The 21,117-nt window shown below is 38.8% G+C and overlaps 1 protein-coding gene across 4 annotated transcripts in view; it reads left to right on the top strand.

Annotated features, from left to right (window-relative positions):
• pitpnm3 (PITPNM family member 3) overlaps positions 1 to 21,117 on the top strand; it is a 122,764-nt gene that overhangs the window by 31,084 nt on the left and 70,563 nt on the right. For 2 of the 4 annotated variants that reach the window (XM_055045374.1, XM_055045376.1), the window contains exon 3: positions 14,786 to 14,896. In XM_055045374.1, the coding sequence (XP_054901349.1) occupies positions 14,786 to 14,896 (111 nt within the window). Of the gene's footprint in view, positions 1 to 14,612; positions 14,696 to 14,785; positions 14,897 to 21,117 lie in introns of those variants that run through there. The other 2 variants (XM_055045377.1, XM_055045375.1) reach the window with 2 other exon arrangements.

Consider the following 21,117-nt stretch of genomic DNA (forward strand, 5'->3'; position numbering starts at 1 on the left):
GTGAAAACACCTAAACACACCATCTGTGGTCAGCCAAGTTTTACTCGTAAGGCTTTAATTCTTCATAGGTCCAAAGACGTGTTATTTCGTTTATGATTTCCCTTCTTTCCCCTGTTGTGCCTCAAGATAGCACTCTGTAAATTCCCTTGCACATTCTATTCTCTAAAACCAGCATGTTCCCAGAATACAGTGAAAGAAAGCATTAAATATTTATCTTCATCACAGCTCCTGAGGAGCTGACTCTGACATTCCTTTAAATGCATTTTGTCAGAGCATAGTAGAGTCACCTATTCGTGTGGAGGAGCAGAGATGCCGGATGAGGGCTGATTTACCTCTCCACCTTCACACTATTTAAAGTGCAGCATTCCCCAGTGGGCCATAAAATCTTTCAACTGGGTGTAAAAGAAAAGAGATGTATTTCTGTCAGGTAATTAAATGACAGAAATAAGAAGAACAATCTTACAATTTTATCTTGAGGTATTATTTATAGTAATGTATTTCATATATATATATAAAAAAATCAGCTGTACGGGAGCATGTTCTCATTTACTTTAATGATGTGTTATACTTAATATCTGGGGACGGGAACATGCACTAACTATTAAAAAAAGGATATACAGTCCTATTTAAGAAATTAGAATATCCATTCAAAAGGTCATTTGTAAGGTCAAAAGTACAGTTTAATAACTTTTAAATAGGTATTGAGTATACTTTGCACTAAGGTTGCATTTCATATTATGAATTCTGGTTGATACATTTGTGGAGTTTAATCTTAACCATCTGTGTCCATGTTTTAAAACAAAAGAGATCTTGTGTTGTTTGAAGGGCTAGCTACTAAACATACTAAAGAATAACAATGTCTGTTGGTTATGAGTAAAGATTCATAAACATATAAAAAACTTCCATCACTTTTAGATTGTTGCCACTGCAGCATTCTTGATATTTAGTAGAAAATGGAAGCGACAGATAAGAGGTAAACTGATTTTTAGCTCTGGGGAAATATCATAACAAGCTAACCACTAGCCGCCTACAGCTAGCTAACCACTAGCTGCCTACAACTAGCTAACCTGTAGCCTCTTGTAGTTTGTAGTTTATATGTAGTTTATATCTCCATTTGGTCAAAAAGTAAAGGTATTGTAGGCAACTAGTGGTTAGCAATAATTCTAATATTTACCTTTTCTTCGCTCAAACATTTTTCAGCTTGTATTTCAGAGTGCATTAGAGAGAGAGACACTTGGTAAGTATCTAAGTAAAATCTGCACCACTCTTGTTGCAGAAAGCCAGAGTGGACCAACAGAAATGCTCCTCTGTTGTCGTTATGAATTGTTTTTTTTAATCTCTGCTTTCAAACATCAACTGAATAATTCTACGCTAAACCAGATTTTTGAAGCACTGTTGGAGATTGGCTACACATTTTTTTTGTGTTTCCGAACACACACAAAAAAATCTGCTTTTTCAATCTGTTATATTTTCTTGTCAAATATAGACTGAGTAATTTAGTACATTTTTTCAAATTAATTTATGGAATCTTATTGAAGATTGTTTGTTTTCCCTAAAATATTTTTAACAGCGTAGCATTTGTCTTGGTGAACACACTATGACGCCTCATCTTGCAAGCAGGATGTATTGTCACACCTAGTGTCAGTTTGCGATGCATGACTCACTCTGCACTACGCAGGGAGCCAACAAGGAGAGACATAAGCACTTTGGGAAAATGAATCATCTCTAGTTCATAATTTACAATTCTAAGCATATAAAATTGATTTTTCTAAACTGAAAGCATGTTTTTTTTAAACAGTTTAAAATTTATGACATTTTTATTCCAGTGCTAAATATTTTATTTTTGGATATGAGCTGCTTTATATTGAGACTTACTCAGATATCCCACGTACATTTTAGTAGAACACATTTGTTTTTTCAAACCTGTCTGAAAAAAAAATAATATATTTTCTCTGAAATAAATGACAGTTGAAATTGCTTTCCATATCCATTATGTTCTGAGTTCAGACTTGGGGCTTAATCAGTGAAATTATGCACATTTTTGGTGAAACCCCAATTTAGAGCACTTCAGTTTAACCTACATTAATTTGGGTGGTTATTTACTGGAATTTTTTTTTTGTGAGATTAGTTATTTAACCTATTAGGCATAATGTGAGACAAGAAAAGAAAGTAAAGTAATCCGTAACTATATAGAGCCCAGAATCAGAGCATTGACACCGAGGCCATTGACCTTCACTGCAATAAGATAATGGGTCGCCTGTCAGGTGCTCAGTGCAGAACTTACCCATAAACATAACCACTGTGTAAGCTAGTGAAAATGTAACATACTATTAGAAATCTCACTTTCCGACAATGAACATTCATCAAAGAGCCCAGTGGAATCCCAAACAAAACAAGAACAAACTTTATATTACAGAAAAAACAAAATCAGTAAGTATGCTAGTGATTTGAATTAAATGTTCAAGGAGAAGTGTTAACACTTTTGAAGAAATGGAAAATAAGATCCTCAGCATGAAGTTTAGCATCTCTGTCAATATGAAGTCTCCAAAACTGAAAGAAAACTTTGTTTTTTAAGAAAATTAAAGTTCAGTTGATCAAAATATATAATATGTATAACTTATAGCATGGTTATGCATGCAGTGCATTCATGCAGGCAGAGATAAGTAACAATTTCCACATTTAGGAATGTAGATTACAGTTACAGACCGTGGACTTACGAAAAAAATCAGGAGTTTAGCTCAGATGCTGCTCTGGATTTAGTTTTAAATTCAAATCTTAAATTCTTAAATTCCCCTTGGAACAGAGCGTTGAGGATTCTTTTGAAAAATAATAGACCCAACACAAGTGCTGTTAATTGGCTTTTAAAGGGGCAGTGTTATGTTTTTTCCAGTTCTTTCAAGTTACAAACATCATCTTCAGTCTCTAGATAAGTATTTAAGGGGGAAACACTTGATAGAAAAACAGATATTAAAGACAAGAACAAAAAAATATGAATGAAAACTGTTCATCGCGTCAGTGAGACTACCAGTTAGGGCTCAGAAAAGAGAGGAAGGACTTGTATCCTGCAGCAAAAGAGAGAAAGGAAACTATTTGAAACGTAAACATTGGCTCAGTGCGAGGAATGCCTTCCTTACAAGGAAATTTAGGACAAGCTTGTTTACAGTCATTTACATTTCAACACACATCACTTACTTACTTGTGTCATTAAGTGGCGAGTTTCTTATAACATGGACCTAAAGCATTAACCATCACTATGAGTTTGAGGGATTCTTATAGTTCCATTTTAATGGGTGAATTCTTAAGAGTCTGTGTGTTAGTGATGACCTATATAATATCTGATCTACCTTTCGACTATCATACTGTGTTTTCTAGATTACATATTTAGGTTAGTTTGTAGCTCAACAAATAACATCACACAAAAAAAACTAAACAGTTCATAATTTTGCAGCCATGGATGTCTATCAGTTGCCTCACAAATTATGTAGCTACCATTTTAATTTTGACTGGAAAATGGAATTGAATCAATAGTTTTTTTGCATTGTGTAAGACTTTAGAGTTTGGGATTGTTTGCCTGGTGCTTTCTCTCTTTGTCGGAGCAGCAGGTCATTCCCTGGAGGGCGGGGCTGTGCGGCGTGTGCTCCTGCACACCTGCAGGTCATCAAGCTCATCAAGCTGCTATATAACAGGAGCCGAGTCTTGATCCTCGGAGTTGTTTTCTCGGCCGTACATCTAGTTCTTCGTGTTTCCCCTAAAGGTTCTTCCTCACGCGCTCTTGCAGTCTTGCCTCCAAGCTGCTTCCTGTCTACAGCTCCTGCTCCATAACCACATCATGGTAATCTTTGGGATCCTCTTTCCGTCCATCGTCCGCTCCAATCCTCCAATGTCTTTGCGTTTCCTCAACGTCTGCGACGTCCAACAACCACGTCCAACCAACCACTCAAGCTCTTATCGTTCCTTGCTGGCGTTCCGCATCTCCAACATCACTAAGCTCGCTTTCTTCGACACAAGACCTTGTTAAATTACAAATTAAAATTTCATTTTGATATATTCTGCATTTTTGTAACATCTTAGGGCAACATAATGACTTGATTATGCTCCAAAATTGCACACAATGCTGCCCCTTTTAAGTGCTTGTATAGAGAGAACAAAGCCAATCAGAGCCTATGAATTATATCTTTGAAGATATTTTCTTAACTAATTAGCGTAGTAAGACAAAATGTGTGACCAGACACCACAATGTATAATGGACGATGACAAAGAGTGAAATAAATCAGGGCGTATTTACACAGAGAAAGTGATTACTAGTTCACGGAACATCATGTCATAATGTAGCAACTTTTAACAGACAGCCTGCGTGAACTTTTTCCTGTTTTGTCTTTTATTAAAAAAAAAAAACCCAGCTAGATAATTATGTAATATTTTCGGCCAAAGTACATAAAAAGTTAATCTGTGTGTAGAATTCTTTACTGACTGCATTGAAATTTAGATATGCAAATATCCAAACTGCAAATGTTGGTGTGAACAAAGCAGATCTGAGACCCGTCAACATCCATGCATGTTGTTTCCCATGAGATCAGACGCCGGGGCTGGATCTCCATCAGCAGATGTTGTCGTGTCAGCCAGTGTTTGTGTTGGTGTGGAGACAGCGCAGCTGTTAGCTGGATGGTTAGACATCGTCACGTCCATTGATCCACTCCTCTGACATGCGCACAGTTGTGAATGCAGAGCCGACCAGAACTAGAACAAGAAGACCTGGGAGGTCTGAAAGGTTGATGCAACAACAGGTTTTATTGTAGTTTGGCGCCAAGTCATTCATGGATTTCTAAGCTAACAGGAGCATTTAAAGTCTATTCTCTGAGCTACAGTATAAGGACTGGGCTGATGAGTTTTTCTGTCAGTACTTTTTAAATCGCTTGCCTCATTTTTTCTCCTCTTCCATTAAACAGTTAGGTTGAAAACTAATAACTAAAACCACTAATATGGACACTCTTTGAGTCATCATGCCCCTTGACTATCTACTGCGGTCGTTACGTGAGAAGCGACGTTACACCCTGGTCAGATCTCAGCAACAATTATGTACAAGATGGATGCAGAGCTTAGAACCTTTGTCATTTTCTACTTTAAAGCTCTTCTGTTAATTAATACTTTGACTAATTAATTTTCTCATCACCGCGAGATGCTCTGATTCTATTTCATGTGTTATCTCCTTTCTTACGGCACCATATTCAGTCCAATACAAAGACCCCAACCGGCTGTTTATACAAATAGATAAATACCACACCAACTTTGTTTACTGTTAATCCTTTAAAATGGCACCAGTTTTAGATGCAGTGAGACTTTTCATGAAGCCCCTCTGTGCCTCAGAGCCGCTGAAATGAATGCCGAGTCGATCGCCACGTAGTTTATTGACGCGAGCCGCTGGCTACTCTGTTAATCCAGATTTATTATTTGATGACATGAATTTGAATAATGAGGGAATGCTGACAGATTCAGACCGACAGGATGTTCAGCACTCAAATGCCACAACAAATTGCTTCTGGAGGTAAAATGTTCCTGGAAGCTACAAGACCTCTGTGGATTACAGAGCTGCTGCCTCATGCGGTTGGGAATCACTTTGCTTTGTTTATTAACACGCAGCGAATAAAAAAATATGTCCACTAGATCATAAGAGCGAACATCTAGATTATGTAAATTGAATCGGATCTCAGCTTGACACTGGAGGTCAAAAAGAAAACTAAACAGCCAACTATTGAGCTACTAAAGGAGAGACGGCTGAGTTGTCTGCTCTGAAAGATAATGTCTGCAGGGTCAGAGCGGCTGGATTAAACGACTCTATGTTTCAGCTGCATGCTGAGCACAAAGCTGCAAGGTCATATAAATATGATTCAGCTCCACGAGACTTATTGTGACCTTGACAGAGCTGTGGAGGCTGTAAAAGTTTGAGATGTTCCGTGTTTACAAGTATGTCTTATCTATTTTCTTTAAATACATGCAATTGTGCATATATTTGCAAAATCTCAAGGTGGTTGGATTTTATAAGAGGTCAGAGTTTAAACTAGAAGCCAAACAAATTGAGAGAGGCATTCGTCCTTTTAGATTTCACTTTCAACTTTACACAAGTGTTTTATATGTAGTGTTTGATCTTTTCAGCCCAAAGTAAAGTCAAAAGAGGCTTCAGCAAATAGCTTTCAATACTAATTTGTCATGAGCGTGCCACACTTACTCTCACATGCCTGGAATCTCTTGAGTTCAGGTTTGACCTTCTGTCCCTGCAGTGAACTTGTTTTACTCCTACGGCCCTCGTCTTCTTCGGTAAACACTTTCCCTAATGTTTCAGTGAATGAAGGAACGTGAACTCTTTAGAGTTTATGTCTTAAGTTTGTGCTATCAATCGATAAAATCAGACTAATCACCCTCCAGCACTATGATTGATCGATCAGCATAAATATGCAGGTTTTTCGAAAAATGCTTAAGAAAACATTTTACTGTCTCAAACCAAATTGTCTGACAGTGGAATGGAATGGTTTAGACCAAAGAGAAAATGACTAGTTAAAGTCTAGACGAAGCGTCTTCAGATCCAGGCCTCAAAGGCCGGAGAGCGGCAACTTGTCATGCAGAGCGCGCTGCCTTGAGATGTGGAGTATTTCTTGTGTGTGGGTGAAGTTTGTGAGTTGGTGGCGGTTGGACAGTATGCAGAGTTTGGCGATGGTTGGAAAGTAGGCGAGGTTAGTGACCAATTATGTCTAACACAAACTCATCACCTTCCACTTAGTGACTACAGAGACCTTCTTCGCTAACGTTTAGGTGCCTGTGCTTCAACAGGAACCGGGGAAACATCTAGACATAGCAGGATGGCTGGATTTGAGGAGCCCTGGTTTAATTGAGAATCAGTTTCAATACCTACTGTCTTTTAAAAATGTGAAGATAGACAATGTGCAGAAATTTGATTCTACAAAGCATTGACTTGCAAACACAAATAGAATGTCAGTCGTTTTCAGATTTTTATTTTTGAAAGGTCCCTAGTTTTATTTTTGTATTTTACAGTTATGTTAGATGTGTATTTTGGTCTTTGACACAAAAATGTAAATAAAACATAGGGAAGCCTGTGACAGTTACTTAACAGAAATGTTTTACATTAGGGGTTTAATACTTTTGCAAACACTTTATCTGTGTGCACAGATTAAATGTGCTTTGAACTTTATGTGAAAGGAAATGCTGCCAGTTAATGAGTCTGTATATTGTGGTACACATTTATAGAAGAAGTGAGTAGAGTTTGGTTGGGGTAGGATGTGGAAATGATTGGTTTGAAAGCTAACGTTAAATGGTTTTATTATGGTTGCTGAGCCTCAGTGTCACAACCTGAACTTTGCACAATTCTTGAACTGATAAGGAAGGACAGGTTATGGAAGCAGAACTTTGTAGGTTTTAATGACCTGGGACTCCAATCTCTGTCATTATGTTTTTCTTCCGTTGACATGTATAAAAATACAACAGTTGCTGAAACTTGACACAGTGTATCTCTCCCTATATTTCTGCCAGTGCTATAGCTAATGATTAAAAAAGTGGAAATGCAAAAACTTATGTCAGTCTGGAAAATGCTAAAAGCTTCTCCAGATGACTTCAGATTAATGAAGGACTGACAGGATTTAGTTTAGCGGTAAGGATGCGGATAGACTTGGGATGTTTTCACAATACGGGAGACCAAAATTAAAACACTTGCTACATTTTCAGCTTGGGCGGTTTGCTTTCACACTCCACTGTCAGTGGAATAGGAGAACCTAGTTTACATACCGTAGATCAACGTTATTAGATTCTTTTTCTTCTTTTGCTCTTTCCTTTGGTTTCTACAATACATAATACTGGCCCTTTAAGAGTCAACTGACCATTCCCAAGAGAACAGGAAATGCTCTGAGTTCGCCTTAGTGGTCTAAGTTTTAGCAAAATTAAGCGGAAATATTTTTCATCAATGTAGAAGTTTAGAGCGTCTGCAAAGCCTGTGATTGAGTGATGATCTCCGCAACATTTGAGCCGGGTGATATTGTGAAAATATCTTATGTTTTTTTTTTTTTCAACCGTAAAATCAATATTAGAGTTTCATCAAGATTTTTCATCTTCTTTTGATAACATCCATCCATCCATCCATCCATCCATCCATCCATCCATCCATCCATCCATCCATACATCCGTCCATCCATCCATCCATCCGTACATCCATCCATCCATCCATCCAGAAAGATCCACTATGAACTTATTATTGACATTAAAACAAATGCCTGAAGTTCAGTTTAGTTAAAATGTGCTTTAATTTTTGTGTACCTAAGCTTACGAGTCTCACACATGATGTTTTAATATCCGCCTTGTCACAGTTGGGTTATCTAACTCATCATGCTTGACATTTTAAAGATAATCCCCGAGAAACCTCGTCTCGGTGCGTCACGGGAACTTCAGCCGGCTGAACGGACGGAAAACGTCTCGCTCACATTGTGGAAATTGTCAGCTGCTACAAATCTCTGAGATGATGGGATAAAAAAGAAATTTGCTAATATTGTACCAGAGCGACGGGAGGTCAGTCGCCGGCGTTTTCTCATCATTTGACAATCACAGCTTCTATTCTTCTTCCTAAGTCGAGACGCTAACTCAGTGCTAACTGACAGGCTGAGCGATGTGGCTCAGTCACTGTCCTCCTTTGGGGATTTCAGTGGCAAACAGATCTCATTCTGTTCTTCACTGTTGTTGTTTATATCAGATTGTCTCTACTTCTTGTGATTCTAGCTGCAGGATATGGAGAAGTCTGTGTTCCCTCTCCTGTTATTTGTGGACTTTTATTGCGCTGCACAAATTTCTGAGTAATATTACCTTTAGTGCTGCAAGCCTCCGCTTCTCAGATGAACTGGCGTCGCGTTTTCTTCCTAGATGATTCAGAATCGACTCCATGACTTGCTTTACTTCAGCGATCCTGGCCTTCCTAGCGCTTTGTTTGGATCAGATATGTTCTTCTGTTTGGTCCTTCGTGTGCTTGACTGTGTTTACTCGAATCCGAAAGTGTGTGCGGCTTCGAAAATTTACATTCAGGTTGGTATCGGGAGCACCATATTGGGAAGGAGGAGGGGCATGTCAGAACGGATAGTGTGAGACGACCTGTGACCCGTGAAAGGGCCCGGCGTGATCCAGATGGACAGGCTGCCTGGGCCGCTGTCAGGATCTCTCTGAGCTGCCAGTAGGAACCGTGTGAGACGGGAAAGATGTCTGGCGGTTAGACGGGTGTCTCCCAGTGTAGCTCATCGTGACTTAAACCGTCCTCCATGCCAACAGCGACAAGAAGAGAACAGCTTCCATGCGGACCGCGCAATCTCCTGATTTCATTCATCTGTTTTGTTACCTTTGTTCTCTTCATTTACTCTGACAGTTTTTTTTTAAGGGGTGACATCCTTTATTTTCTAGGCACACAGTCATTTTATATCACAAGTAACTTTGTTGTTATCAGTTATTATACAAATGCATAACTTAAAAGAAATTTGAATTTGTAATTTGACGCCCTTGAAATCAGGCCTCTGTCTCTTTAAGAAGCTCCTGCTCTTTCCGACACCTTTAGTGCGTCGTCGCTTGGCGTCAGCTCAGGAGACTTGCAGTTCCTTGAGTTGTTTGCTAATTGCTGCTGCCGCTAGTCTGGGGGAGCTTGATGGGGAAAAGTTTGGGGATTTCCGCCCTTAGGAAATAGGTGGAGCTTTGTAAAAGCAAGCGTTTAGGCACCCCCGAATGGTTGCCATGGGAGATTAAACGATTTCTCAAATATTCATGAAAGAGTAAAACACTAAGCATGTTTTTGATGAGGAAATACTGTTATAACATGATACAAAGCTCAAAAAAGTAGATTTACTCCTCCTTTATAGATAATAAAAAAATTCTCAAAAATGTAAAAAAACCGCCCAAAAAACTAATAAATATAAAAACCTCATATTTGTGTTTACTATAAAATGCTTTATTGTAACAGGGGACCATTTAGTCCTGAGATTTACCTGTAACTTCACCATCCAGTAATTTCTTAAATATATTGTTTCCTTGATCAGCGTTTAAAATCGCTGCACCATCTACGCTGTCGCTTTATACCAAGTTGATTCAAAGCATTCAGGATAAACATTGAAATCCCATTAGCAGCGTAAAACAAGCAGAGTAAATACAAGTCCATTACAGAGTAACAGGCTCTCTTTGCTCCCCTTCACTTTATGAGTATTTTAACTTTTCAAACTAATGGTAACCTTTCTTTGTTAAATATGTAAAGCTAAATTTTGCACCACAGGAAGCTTTAACAGCTCAAGCGACTTTTAGTGCATTTCAGTCCCTTCTGGGAATAAGACACGTTGCAGCAGAACTGCGGTTTCTGCGGCTCGACGGTGTTTAGAAGGAATCGCCGAGTCGACGCCCCCTGGGGAGAAAACAGGGTCTTTATCGCGTTGATGGCGGTGATAACCTTGAAAGGTGGCAGTGTGGTTGCAAAATGCACGGCCATTAAGTGACCGTGGTCATCCAGGAAAGAGGACAGGAGCGAAGCCAGGATGTGCCCTGCAGCACAGACCGGCAGCCCAAAGCTAACTCCCTGTTGTCCTCTCCCAGTCTGCGCCTCCGCAAATGCCTTTTCAGTAAAGGAAATGTTCAGCTAACACTGAGATAACAGGAAATCCATTTTTTTACAACAAGACACCCATTACTCTGCTGCAGAATCTGCAGTACATGGAGGGGGAAACGAGTAAGATCAAACCGTTTTCTTTTTATTCTCTCCTGAAAGTCAAATCTTCATTTGAAAGAGAATTTCTTATTGTTTCCTGACTAAATTTACATCACTCCTCTTCACAGATTTCCTTCATTTTATTGGGAAACCATCTGTTTCTTTATTGTTGTTGTAGCATAACTGACCATTCAAACCATTTTTAAGCTACAGTTTACTCATGCAAGCCGATTGTGTGTGTGGGGATTTGTGTCCTGCCTGGAGACATTTGGACATGTGGACGGGGGGAAACTGGAACTGATTTGCATCCTTCCTCTCAGCCAGAGCTCTTCTGGAACAGCCTCATTTATTCTCCATGACTGCAGAGCGTGTTTTGGAACACGCTAATCGTAATCTGCGCAGTGGGTTAAAATGGAAAATCAAATTTATTTTCAACGGGGTACTCTTCTCTAATGAGTCTGGTTGGCAGTTTACTTCAACCAGTTTTTCAGATTTTTCGCTTCAACATCGTGACCCACCTGGTCTGGCAAAGAGCCTGAGGTTCTGCTGTGTACTAAAGTCAAGAGCATGGCCTGGATGCACAATGCCAGGCCCGCTCACACACACATTCAAACCTATATGCACTCACAAAGACAGACGAGGACCATAAATAAAGACGAGGAGCTGGAAGAGAAAATTCAGCGTTTTCATTCCATGATCACGTCAAAAGCAAATGTAATTACTTAAGGTGTCGTTTGTAAATCAAATTGATTAAGAAGAACCGACTCTGAAGACCAACGGAGTCATTTGTATTCAATGCAGTTCCCATTCTTTTCTTTTTTCTTTTAAAGTATGATCTGATTCATAGTCCATGTTTTTTCCTCATGTCCACATTTACTAAAACTCTTTAATCCAGTGCTTCTCAAATAGTGGGGCGGGCCCCCTTTGGGGGGCGCGGTGCGATACCTGGGGGGGCGTGTGATCCTGAGGAACAGGCTTTTTTTTGGCCGAACTAGTATAAAGTGTAATTGCGCACAGTAGGCGGCAGTGGCGCTCTCATTGTTACTTCTGTCACGTTTGCGACAGTGCAACATTTTACGACTTACAAGACAACAGGTTTGCCTTGGTTAGCAGTGTTAAGTCAACAAAAAGCTCCGACTGCGTTCTGTCTATGGCCTCCGTTATTCAACAACCCCCAACATGAAAAAGTTTTTCACAGGGATGAAAAGAAAAGCGGAGAGAGACAAAGATAATGAGACAACAGAAAGTCAACCGAAAGCTAAGAAGAGGAAATACGACGAAGCGTATTTAGCGCTTGGCTTCACTGTGACTACAGTTGGAGAAGAGGAAAGACCGGTGTGTTTGCTGTGTCTAAAAATGCTCGCAGCGGACAGCATGAAGCCAAATAAATTAGCGCGTCACTTAAATACGTTACATCCCAATCACGCCGATAAGCCGCTAGAGTTTTTCAGCGAAAAAAATGTTAATAAGGAAAAAATGTTATGCAGAGATGGATAGTCACGGTGGGGACTGGGGGGCGCGAATAGTTTTCTTCTTGCTAGGGGGGGCGTAACGGAAAATAATTGAGAAGCACTGATCTAATCACTTAACTGCCATCACTGATGTATAGCATCAGTGATGGTATACATCACAAAAAACCTCTGGTGTTTTTTTATTAGAATTTAAACAGGTTAGATGATTTATCAGTGGGCAGCTTTGCCTTGTTGGTTTTGTTCACATTATTTGTGTGAGGTGTAAACATTTGGTTTATAGAGAGCCCTCAAGGTGTTAGGGGCTTTTTCTCAATACATAAGAAAAATAATTACAAGTAGTCCCTTTTGCATGTCTTGAGTCATATTTATATTTATGAGGGCGACAGTGCCATAATACGTGCCAGAACTATCTTTTTCTTATTTACGTCATTGCCAGTTATAGAGCTGCTAGACCTAAAAAGAAAATGTGGAGGGTGCTGCATTGAATTTAACACATTACAATTTTAAAGAAGTTGCTGCTTTTTGAGTGGAACATGTTAAATGTTTCTAGAGTTTGCTACATCCAGCCACAAAATTTCCCGGTAACGACTTAAGGTCACATTCAGGAAATTAGAAATGCTTTATGAGGTTTGTTTTGTCAGATTAAAAACAGTAATCTTCAAGAAGATATTAAGCATGATTTACTCAAAGTAAATCCTGATTGAGTAAACCGTTTAATGTCATCATAAGCTAATCTTCAATGTGTTTTTATGGCTCTAAGTGGGAAAATCATCATAATTAAGAAAAAGAAAGGCTTGATATCATCAGTCTGAGAAATGAAACCAATGATATGCTTAAGTTATGCATTTGGTTATTTGATCAAAATAATTTTTGATAACATTTTATTTAAAAAAAAATACAACTAAATAACCTACTTTAGTTTTCCTACTTTCTGGAGCTTTAATGGTTCTTCCTGGTTACTTCTCAAAACTTAACAGGTAATTTCCTGAAACTCCCATGGCCACACTCCTATGTCGGTAACTCTTTTTATGCACAATTTATTTTTTCACACAAACACAACAATGCTTTAGTTTCAATAAAACATTAATTAGATGATTTGGATACATTTGTTTTAGTTATCTATCCCTAACCCTTGCACATTTAGTTAACATATGTATTTCTATCAACTTACAGTTAATTTTGTTTGCTTAAGATTAATTCTTTGTTTGTTTTTCTGCCTTGTAGTTTCTTTGTTTAAATAAGTTTTGCATTTAAGTAAATATTTGTATTTAAAGTTTAATATTTTTGTGTTATTGTATTCTGTTTCGTTACCCCTATTATGTCTTAATGGGTCTGATCAGCCAGTGAATAAACCCCTGTTTGTCATTTCTTTGTTAGGTCAGTTATGTTTATTTGTGCAGCCAGTTTGTTTACATTTTTTGCCTGAGTTCAGTTTTGTTTCTTTGACAAGTTTTATGAGTTCAGTTTATCTTTTGTCATTTACAATCTTTGGGTTAAAATAAAAAAAAGAAGCTATTTTTCTAACATGTCCTATGACTCGTCCTGTTTTTAACTTGGTCCATCACATCCCTTTAGATTTTGTGGTTTCCTTCTAAAAAAAAAGCTAAAAAGTAGCATTTTAGCTCATTTTGATTAAAGTAAACTTAACACACTGAATGGAGTTGAGTTAATGCTAGTCAATATTGTAATTGTAATAATTTTAATGTCAGCATGTTTTTTTCTTATTGAATTCAGTATGTGAAACTAGGTCTTCAAGGAGCTTTCATGAAACTTAGAGGTTCATTTTTTGGAACTTACATGGTCCCTTTTTTATTTTTTATATAAACTTTGACATTACTTTCCAAAACTACGACTACCTAAATATCTCTGACGAGGGCAAAGCTGAGTAGCAGACTGTAGAAGGCAGATTGTGTCCCTCTTTTATACATAAAATGTCTGTTTTATATATGATTCATAAGCTTAAGTGGTAAAATGCTAAATACTAGAAAACATATCAGACTCTTAACTCAAAACATTGCTGTGTAAATTTTTTTCTTTGTACCACCCAGCAGAATTATCTTGTTTGATGAGTTGCAAGAAACAGACAAAAATATAAGTAATGTTCTGCAGTAAAGATATCCTCAGTCTGCATAAGCAGCATCCCTGCCATGTGCCAGTGTTGCATTGGCAGTACAATAGCTGTCTGAGTTGTTTCCTGCCGTCACAGACCATATGTAATACTGCATGGCTGCCACGCCTTGTCATTTGACCTGTCATCATCATCTGTCGTGTGGCTTTTTGTTTTTGTTGTTTACTCGGTACATATTGGTCTGTGTGCACTTGGCACAGGCAAAGAGTACTCCTCCTCGGTCTGGCTAAATTTAAACGAAACCACACCCAACCGATAGAGAACCCCGCACTTGCTTCTGGACGCAAACGTTACCCGTAATGGCAGGAGGCATAAACACTTGAGGAGAAAAATTTTATTTCTTTTCTTTTCAACAAAATTCTCTTTACTTTGGTAACATAGCAAATACGCATGAAGTTTGTTTTTGCTGCAGTTTTGTCCCATTTTTTAAGTGTGTACTCTGTGTGTTTGTGTGTGTCCCAGCAGATGTTATGGAGGGGAAGAGCGCCATTCTGCTGGGCATGAGTCAGTGGAACTCAAACGACCTGGTGGAGCAGATCGAAACTCTAGGACATATGGAGGACCAGTCTCATGGTACGCACACACACACACACACTCACACACACATGCGCTCTAAAATCTGACTCACGTAGACTCATAAACACAATGAGGTGTGCATTTGTCTTGCTCGCGTCCGGAGGGAAGGTTTAAATTGCCTGGAATGATAGCAAGAGTTATTTGCTGAATAATGACAATAGTGGCGAGATTGTAAATGGAGTGTAGCTTCTATTTAAAGCTACATTAAGTCATTTTTGCCCATTAGAGGCCAGGAAGAGTAAAAGATGTGATGACTTCATCCTGTGATGCTGTAATAGGTGCAAAGGAATATTTTTTGAATTAAAACTGTAACCAGTCCTATAATAGCTCTGCTGATAAAGTCAAAGATTGTGTGCACTTTTTTTGAAGAAGACTTGGAGATGTAACAAAAAAAATGCAACACAGATTTCGGGTAAATATCAGGGGCGGAGGACTTTAATTTTCAGATGTGTTCAGGATTGTAGCTCGTAAGTGTATTTCTATTTCAATGACCCAAACAGAGAGTTGTATTAAAAAAGAAAACATGAAGGAAAAAAAGTGAGAAAAATGAAGCCAATACTGCAACAGAATGGTGCCAAAATATGATGATGTAAGTTTTAGGCGTCTGCTTTTGTTAACTTTTCATGGGATTATAAAATTGGTTTAAAAAAAATAGCCTGAGGGAAAGGTTTGAACATTTTAATGGTTTTGTACCTGAAATAACAGTAGGGCTTGTAATTGGAGCTGATTATGTACACATAATCAGTCTGTAATCAGTCTGTGGTTATTAGCTTGTGATGCTTTACACCACAGTAAGGTAGATGTCAAAACACTGTTTTGTTCACACAGTCTAAGGTCCCTTAAATCCCATGATGGTGCGTTCACATCAAATGCGTGACGCACATCAAAAACCCGTCTGAAACTTAAAGTTTGATGCATTTTCACACCAAAAGCATTTTTGGTTTTGGTTTTGACAGGTCAAGCCTGTCAGACCTTGGATGGGCTTGACGCTGGAAACCCACCGCAACGGCCCTCCATGCGCCTCCACATAGACTTTGAGTGTAAACCAGATGCGCCTGATGTTCGGTGTGAACGCACCAAAAGACCATCTGCAGTGAGAGCTTCCACTAACATGTTTTCTGTCCACAAAACTTTCCTTTAAACTAATGCTAAAATATGTCAAATGAGCTGAAGCTAATTATTATCACAAAGAGAAATCTGCAGACATTAATGTTGTACTCATAAGTGACATGTAAAACTACTGCAGTGGTAAAGTATTTTCTCATTGGATGAACTTGAACCTCACAAACACCTGCTGCAGTCTCCTGGTGACATAAACTGTTTTCTCTCAGGTTTTTGTTTCTCCCTGATGTGAATCAAAGGTACCAATAATTTCATAATTTTAGGGCACAACGTTTCCAATAGAGAATTTTTTTTCCTACCAGACCAAATGGTTTTAGCAGCAAAAGCTCTCTCACATTTTTCCATTACAAATTAGCGGCTTGGCTACAGTTCAGTATTTATTTATGTTCCATTTTTTACCATATCAGCATCCTGTGTTTCTATTTATGTACAACTACGGTCCATTATGACAAAGTTTTTTAAAAGTCACCAGTTTATGTCATAACAAACTGGTGACTGATTGGAGGCAAACAGAACAAGCAAGACATTCTTTATTAAACAAATAAAACACATTTTGTCTATCATTTTTACTCCACAATGTTAATTCTTTATCCTTTGGAAAAACATTTAAATGTTTGGCTTCTTCCATGCGAGTCGTTTTGTATCAGGCAGGTTGTGTTTATCGGGTCTGTCAGCTGCAGCTGCTCTTGTCTCAAACAGAGGGAGGAAAGCTCTGCCACAGAGGCTGAAATCACAAATTCAGGTCATTTACAGTTGTCCCTAAGAGGATTTATGTCTGGAAAGCCTTTTTGGTTCACGAACTCTTCTTTTGTGAAGAAAGTAGTGCCTTCTAAGTAAAACCTGGTTAGCAAATGATGGAGGCTTACCGAGTTGAAGCCAGTGGCTCTCTGGTAATCACTGCTGATTTCTCCAGTGGAGATGATCACGCAGCACAGCTGACTCACTTTGAGAATCTGTTGACAGAGGTCTGTTTGTACATACACAGAACACCATGACTATCACAACCATCCATGCTGTTAACGTGTGGGCAGAGAAACAAAAGCCGGCGAGGGGGGAAGAGGAGCAAAGGCCGCGCCGGTCAGCAGAGGCAGTCAGTTATTTCTCCTTGGTGTGTGTGCGTGTGTGCACGCGCGCGTGTGTGAGTTATTGCTGAAACTTTCACGTTGCGCTCAGCTCTCTGTGGTTTATGTTAATTTTTTGGAAAGGTCGCTCCTTTCGGGCTTCTGCATCACAATTTGCTTGACAAACAACATCCACCTACGTTGGAGCAAAGCGGTCATTAAGGCGAGAAGCGGCGCATTACCGCTGCTCGCATGTGGTGGGGCATTTTGTTATCAGTCCCTGGATGAACATAAATAAATAAAACACCCATACAGCAGAATGTAGGTGGAGATATTCTCATGCGGATATGTGTTCAGTGCTTCTTAATTATGGCTCGTGATCCATCGAGGAAAGGCACGGAGCAATGTTTCCTTATGCGCATCTGAAACTCTAGTTAGAATAAAAGTTTTGCTCCACAACTGGGGTAGTTTAAATTTGTCTTCCTCCTCTGTTATGAATTTTAATGAAGCCTTGATTTTAAAATATTAACACAAACATCACAAAGGTTTCTGGTGAAGCCAACTAATGTCTGACTGATACATATCTGTCCTAGAGTTGGACATTTTTTAAAGCAAACACTTCTGTCAAAGTGGCATCAATGAAAAATCTAATCAATACCCAAATGAACTATAAAAAGCTCCAGAATACACTCATTTTTAATTGCAGCAGCATATTCCCACAATGGGAAAAATATAAAAATGCAGCCTTTAATTGGAGTGCATTTGAGTTGGTGAAAGAAAAAATCCCACATTTCAAATTACTGCTAGTACAACCCCTTTGGCAAATACAACAATGCTTATTATTATTCTCCTATCCCATTTAATAAGGTCGGAGCATACGAAGAGAGGAATCTTTCAGCTTTTCTTACTCAGGCTGGTCAGACTCATCTATTCTTAGTGTGTCGCTCCAAATATGTTCTGTAGGTTTCAGGTCTTTTGACTAAGAGGCCGTGGAAAGAGGTCAAGTATGTGAACTATTTCTGTAACGATTCAGACAGATATTTTCAATCACTATCATCATTATCTTTCAAAAAGATGCTTTGATGCCTGGCATGTTGGCATGTAGATAATTTACTAATAGTTGTTGTGGAGATAAGATTTCTCACTGCAGTTCTCCTACAGGAAGCGTTGGAGATTGCTCACTTTCCCTTTCTGTTCTCTGTGAATGATTATAACAAATCAAATGATTTTCCAAACCGTCTCTCCATGGGAAATAGTTATTTGATCACGTTTGTGAAGCTCTCTGGAGAGCATATCTAACCACCAGAACCACATTATAGCTTTTTTCTATCAAAGATGGAATACCACAGAGTTATGTCAAATGAAATTAGTGCTGGGAGGCGTGTAATTAAATGAACCAGAGATGAAAAGCTCTGCGGCTTTAAATTGGCATAAAACATGACAAGTTGGTGATTTTTGTTACATCTTTTTACCATACCTTTGTTGTCAGCTACAAAATGATGGCTTACAGCAGCGGTGCCCAAAGAGGTTCCTGGAGGGCTGGTTTAGTTCTCTCTCTGATTTAACGGACCTGGATCAAATGATGGCTCGTTAGAGGCCTAAGAAGAACATTGACATTTTGAAAAGGTTGTCATTACCACCAAGGAGAGAACTAAAACATGCAGGATGCAGGCCCTCGAGGACCCACTTTGGGGACCCCTATTGTTCCAGATGATGTGTTTCAGCTCTTTCCATATGATTTGGATCAGGACCTGTAGAATATTCCAATGTTTTGCTCTTAGCCATTCTTGGGGTTTTTAGTTGCGTTTTTGGGTGTATATCTTGTTTGGAGAACCGTAACCTGCGACTGAGGCCAAACCTTTTTTTTTTTTGGCAGCATATTTCTCTTCAGAATACTGCGATAATCTTGAGATTTTTTCATCGCCCACACAGAGTCAATACACCCTGTGCTTAATGCAGTAAAACGGTTTCAGACAATAATCGAGCCTCCTTCATATTTCTTTATTGGGAGCATGGAAGTGGTCTTGTCTATATGCTTCATTTTTGGTGTCTGAACATAGAGGTGATGTCCCTTGCCATAAATCTCCAATTTAGCCTCATCTGTCCAAAGGACATTGTCCCAGAAACTTTGGCTTGTCAGTTCTTATTGTGTCAAATTCCAGTTTGCCTTTTTACGACTTGCTTCCCTACTTAGTCGTCTCCCATGAAGACCACTTTGACTCGATCAACAACAGATAGTGCCATCTGACACTGATGTTCCTATTTGACCTTGGAGATAACCTTTAACTTGTTTGGAGGTTATTCTGGACTCTTTGGTTACCAGTCCTATTATCTTTGGCTTCAATTTTCCACCTTAGGGCACAGCCAGAAAGATTGGCTGCAATCCAGTAGACCTTAAACTTCTGAATGTGCCACTGGAACCACAGGAGCATCAAGCTGTTTGGAGATGGTTTTATAACCTTTACCTTTAACCGTCTATTTAACCCCCTTTCCTTCCTGTGTCCACTCTGGAACACATTCAGTTCTCAAATAGCAGAGGGACAGCTACCGGTCACCCTTTTAAGAGGCAGACCTGATCTGCAAGGCTAATTATTGTAGAAGACACATATTAGAGTAACATGCAGTCTAGTTCTTTTCAATGTTTTCCAGAGGAACCATCATTTTCGCCCTGACTTGTTTCATTTATCGTTTTTTCAAAATGATTCTGATGAGCCACATTTCAAAATCAATGTCTGAGCAACCATTTCACTGGATAATTTTCAGTCAATCTTTTATTACCAAGTTGTTTCAGTGACTCTGAAATAACTTGTGTGAATGTTTGCCCATTAGCAGAGGGCCACTGTGTGTAAAGGTCAGATCAGTGGTTTGATAAGCCACTGTAAGAATTGCTTTTAATCATGGCCGTTACCTTTCAGGAGCTCAATCTGGGCCTGTGGAGATGAAAGAAGCTGCTCCTGCAGTCATGTGGTGACCACATTACTTTACACAACCCAAGCACCCCATCAACGGGCCACTCACAGAACCAGTAATGACTCATGAAGTGGTCCACTCCAGCAAGGCTCATTTATTATTTCACAGCTCCAAAATAATGCGAACAGAGATGATGACTAAAAACTATTATTGTCATCTCTTATTTTTTTATTTTACAAAGAACTTTTTCTGTTTATTGAAAGATTTGATGCATATAGAACGTATAGATGTTTTCTTCCTCTCTAAAAAACGCTTTGCAAAAACATTTTACCCCCTGAACTTTTTCACAAGTTGTTTTCTTAGAGCCAAGAAAAATCAATGTACTTGATTGAATTTTTTACTAGTCCAACATAGTAAGTCATTGAGAGGTGGGTGGGAAATGACAGGATTTCTTGTCAGTGAAAATCTGAAAACTGTTGCATGCTTTTTTATTCACCCCATTGTAATCCATCACTCCCAATTAAATAAATTATTTTATTGTCATCATATTGGTAAAAAAAACTTCCCCTGTGTGTATATTTTCACCTCATTTGTAGAGGTCTCAGGATTTTTAAAGAACATTGGTGATCAAACAGGATCAAGACCAAGGCACATGGCAGACCAGACAGATAACCAACAAATCTGGCCTTTATAGAAGAGTGTGAAGAGGAGAGTCAAAGCCAAATTTGTAATGTAAAATTAACACTGCACATCTCCCTGATTGCATCATCCCCAAGGTGAAACTTAGTGATAGCTATGGAAGATTTCAGTGGTTTTGGGGATGGGTGATTAATTGGATGAAGCAAAACACAGGAACATTCTGCAAGAAAATCTGTTAAGATTCTGCAAAAGACTTAAGAAAGGATCAACAGTTCAGCTTTCATCAGACATATAATATAGTCAGAGCTACCATGCAACAGACTAGATCAACAGATATGCAGTACTTGTCCTAAATGAAAACTTGAGAATTTGTTAGAAGACTTGATCACCGCCATCATTCAGACTTTCTCCATTTTGTCTTTAGGAGAATGGTCAAAATGTTTAATCTTCAGATGTGAAATGATGGAAGTGAGAAAGTCAAGAGAC

The sequence above is a fragment of the Poeciliopsis prolifica genome, unplaced genomic scaffold, assembly GCF_027474105.1.
Source record: "Poeciliopsis prolifica strain line A6 unplaced genomic scaffold, Auburn_PproV2 SCAFFOLD022, whole genome shotgun sequence".
NCBI classification, from domain to species: domain Eukaryota; kingdom Metazoa; phylum Chordata; class Actinopteri; order Cyprinodontiformes; family Poeciliidae; genus Poeciliopsis; species Poeciliopsis prolifica.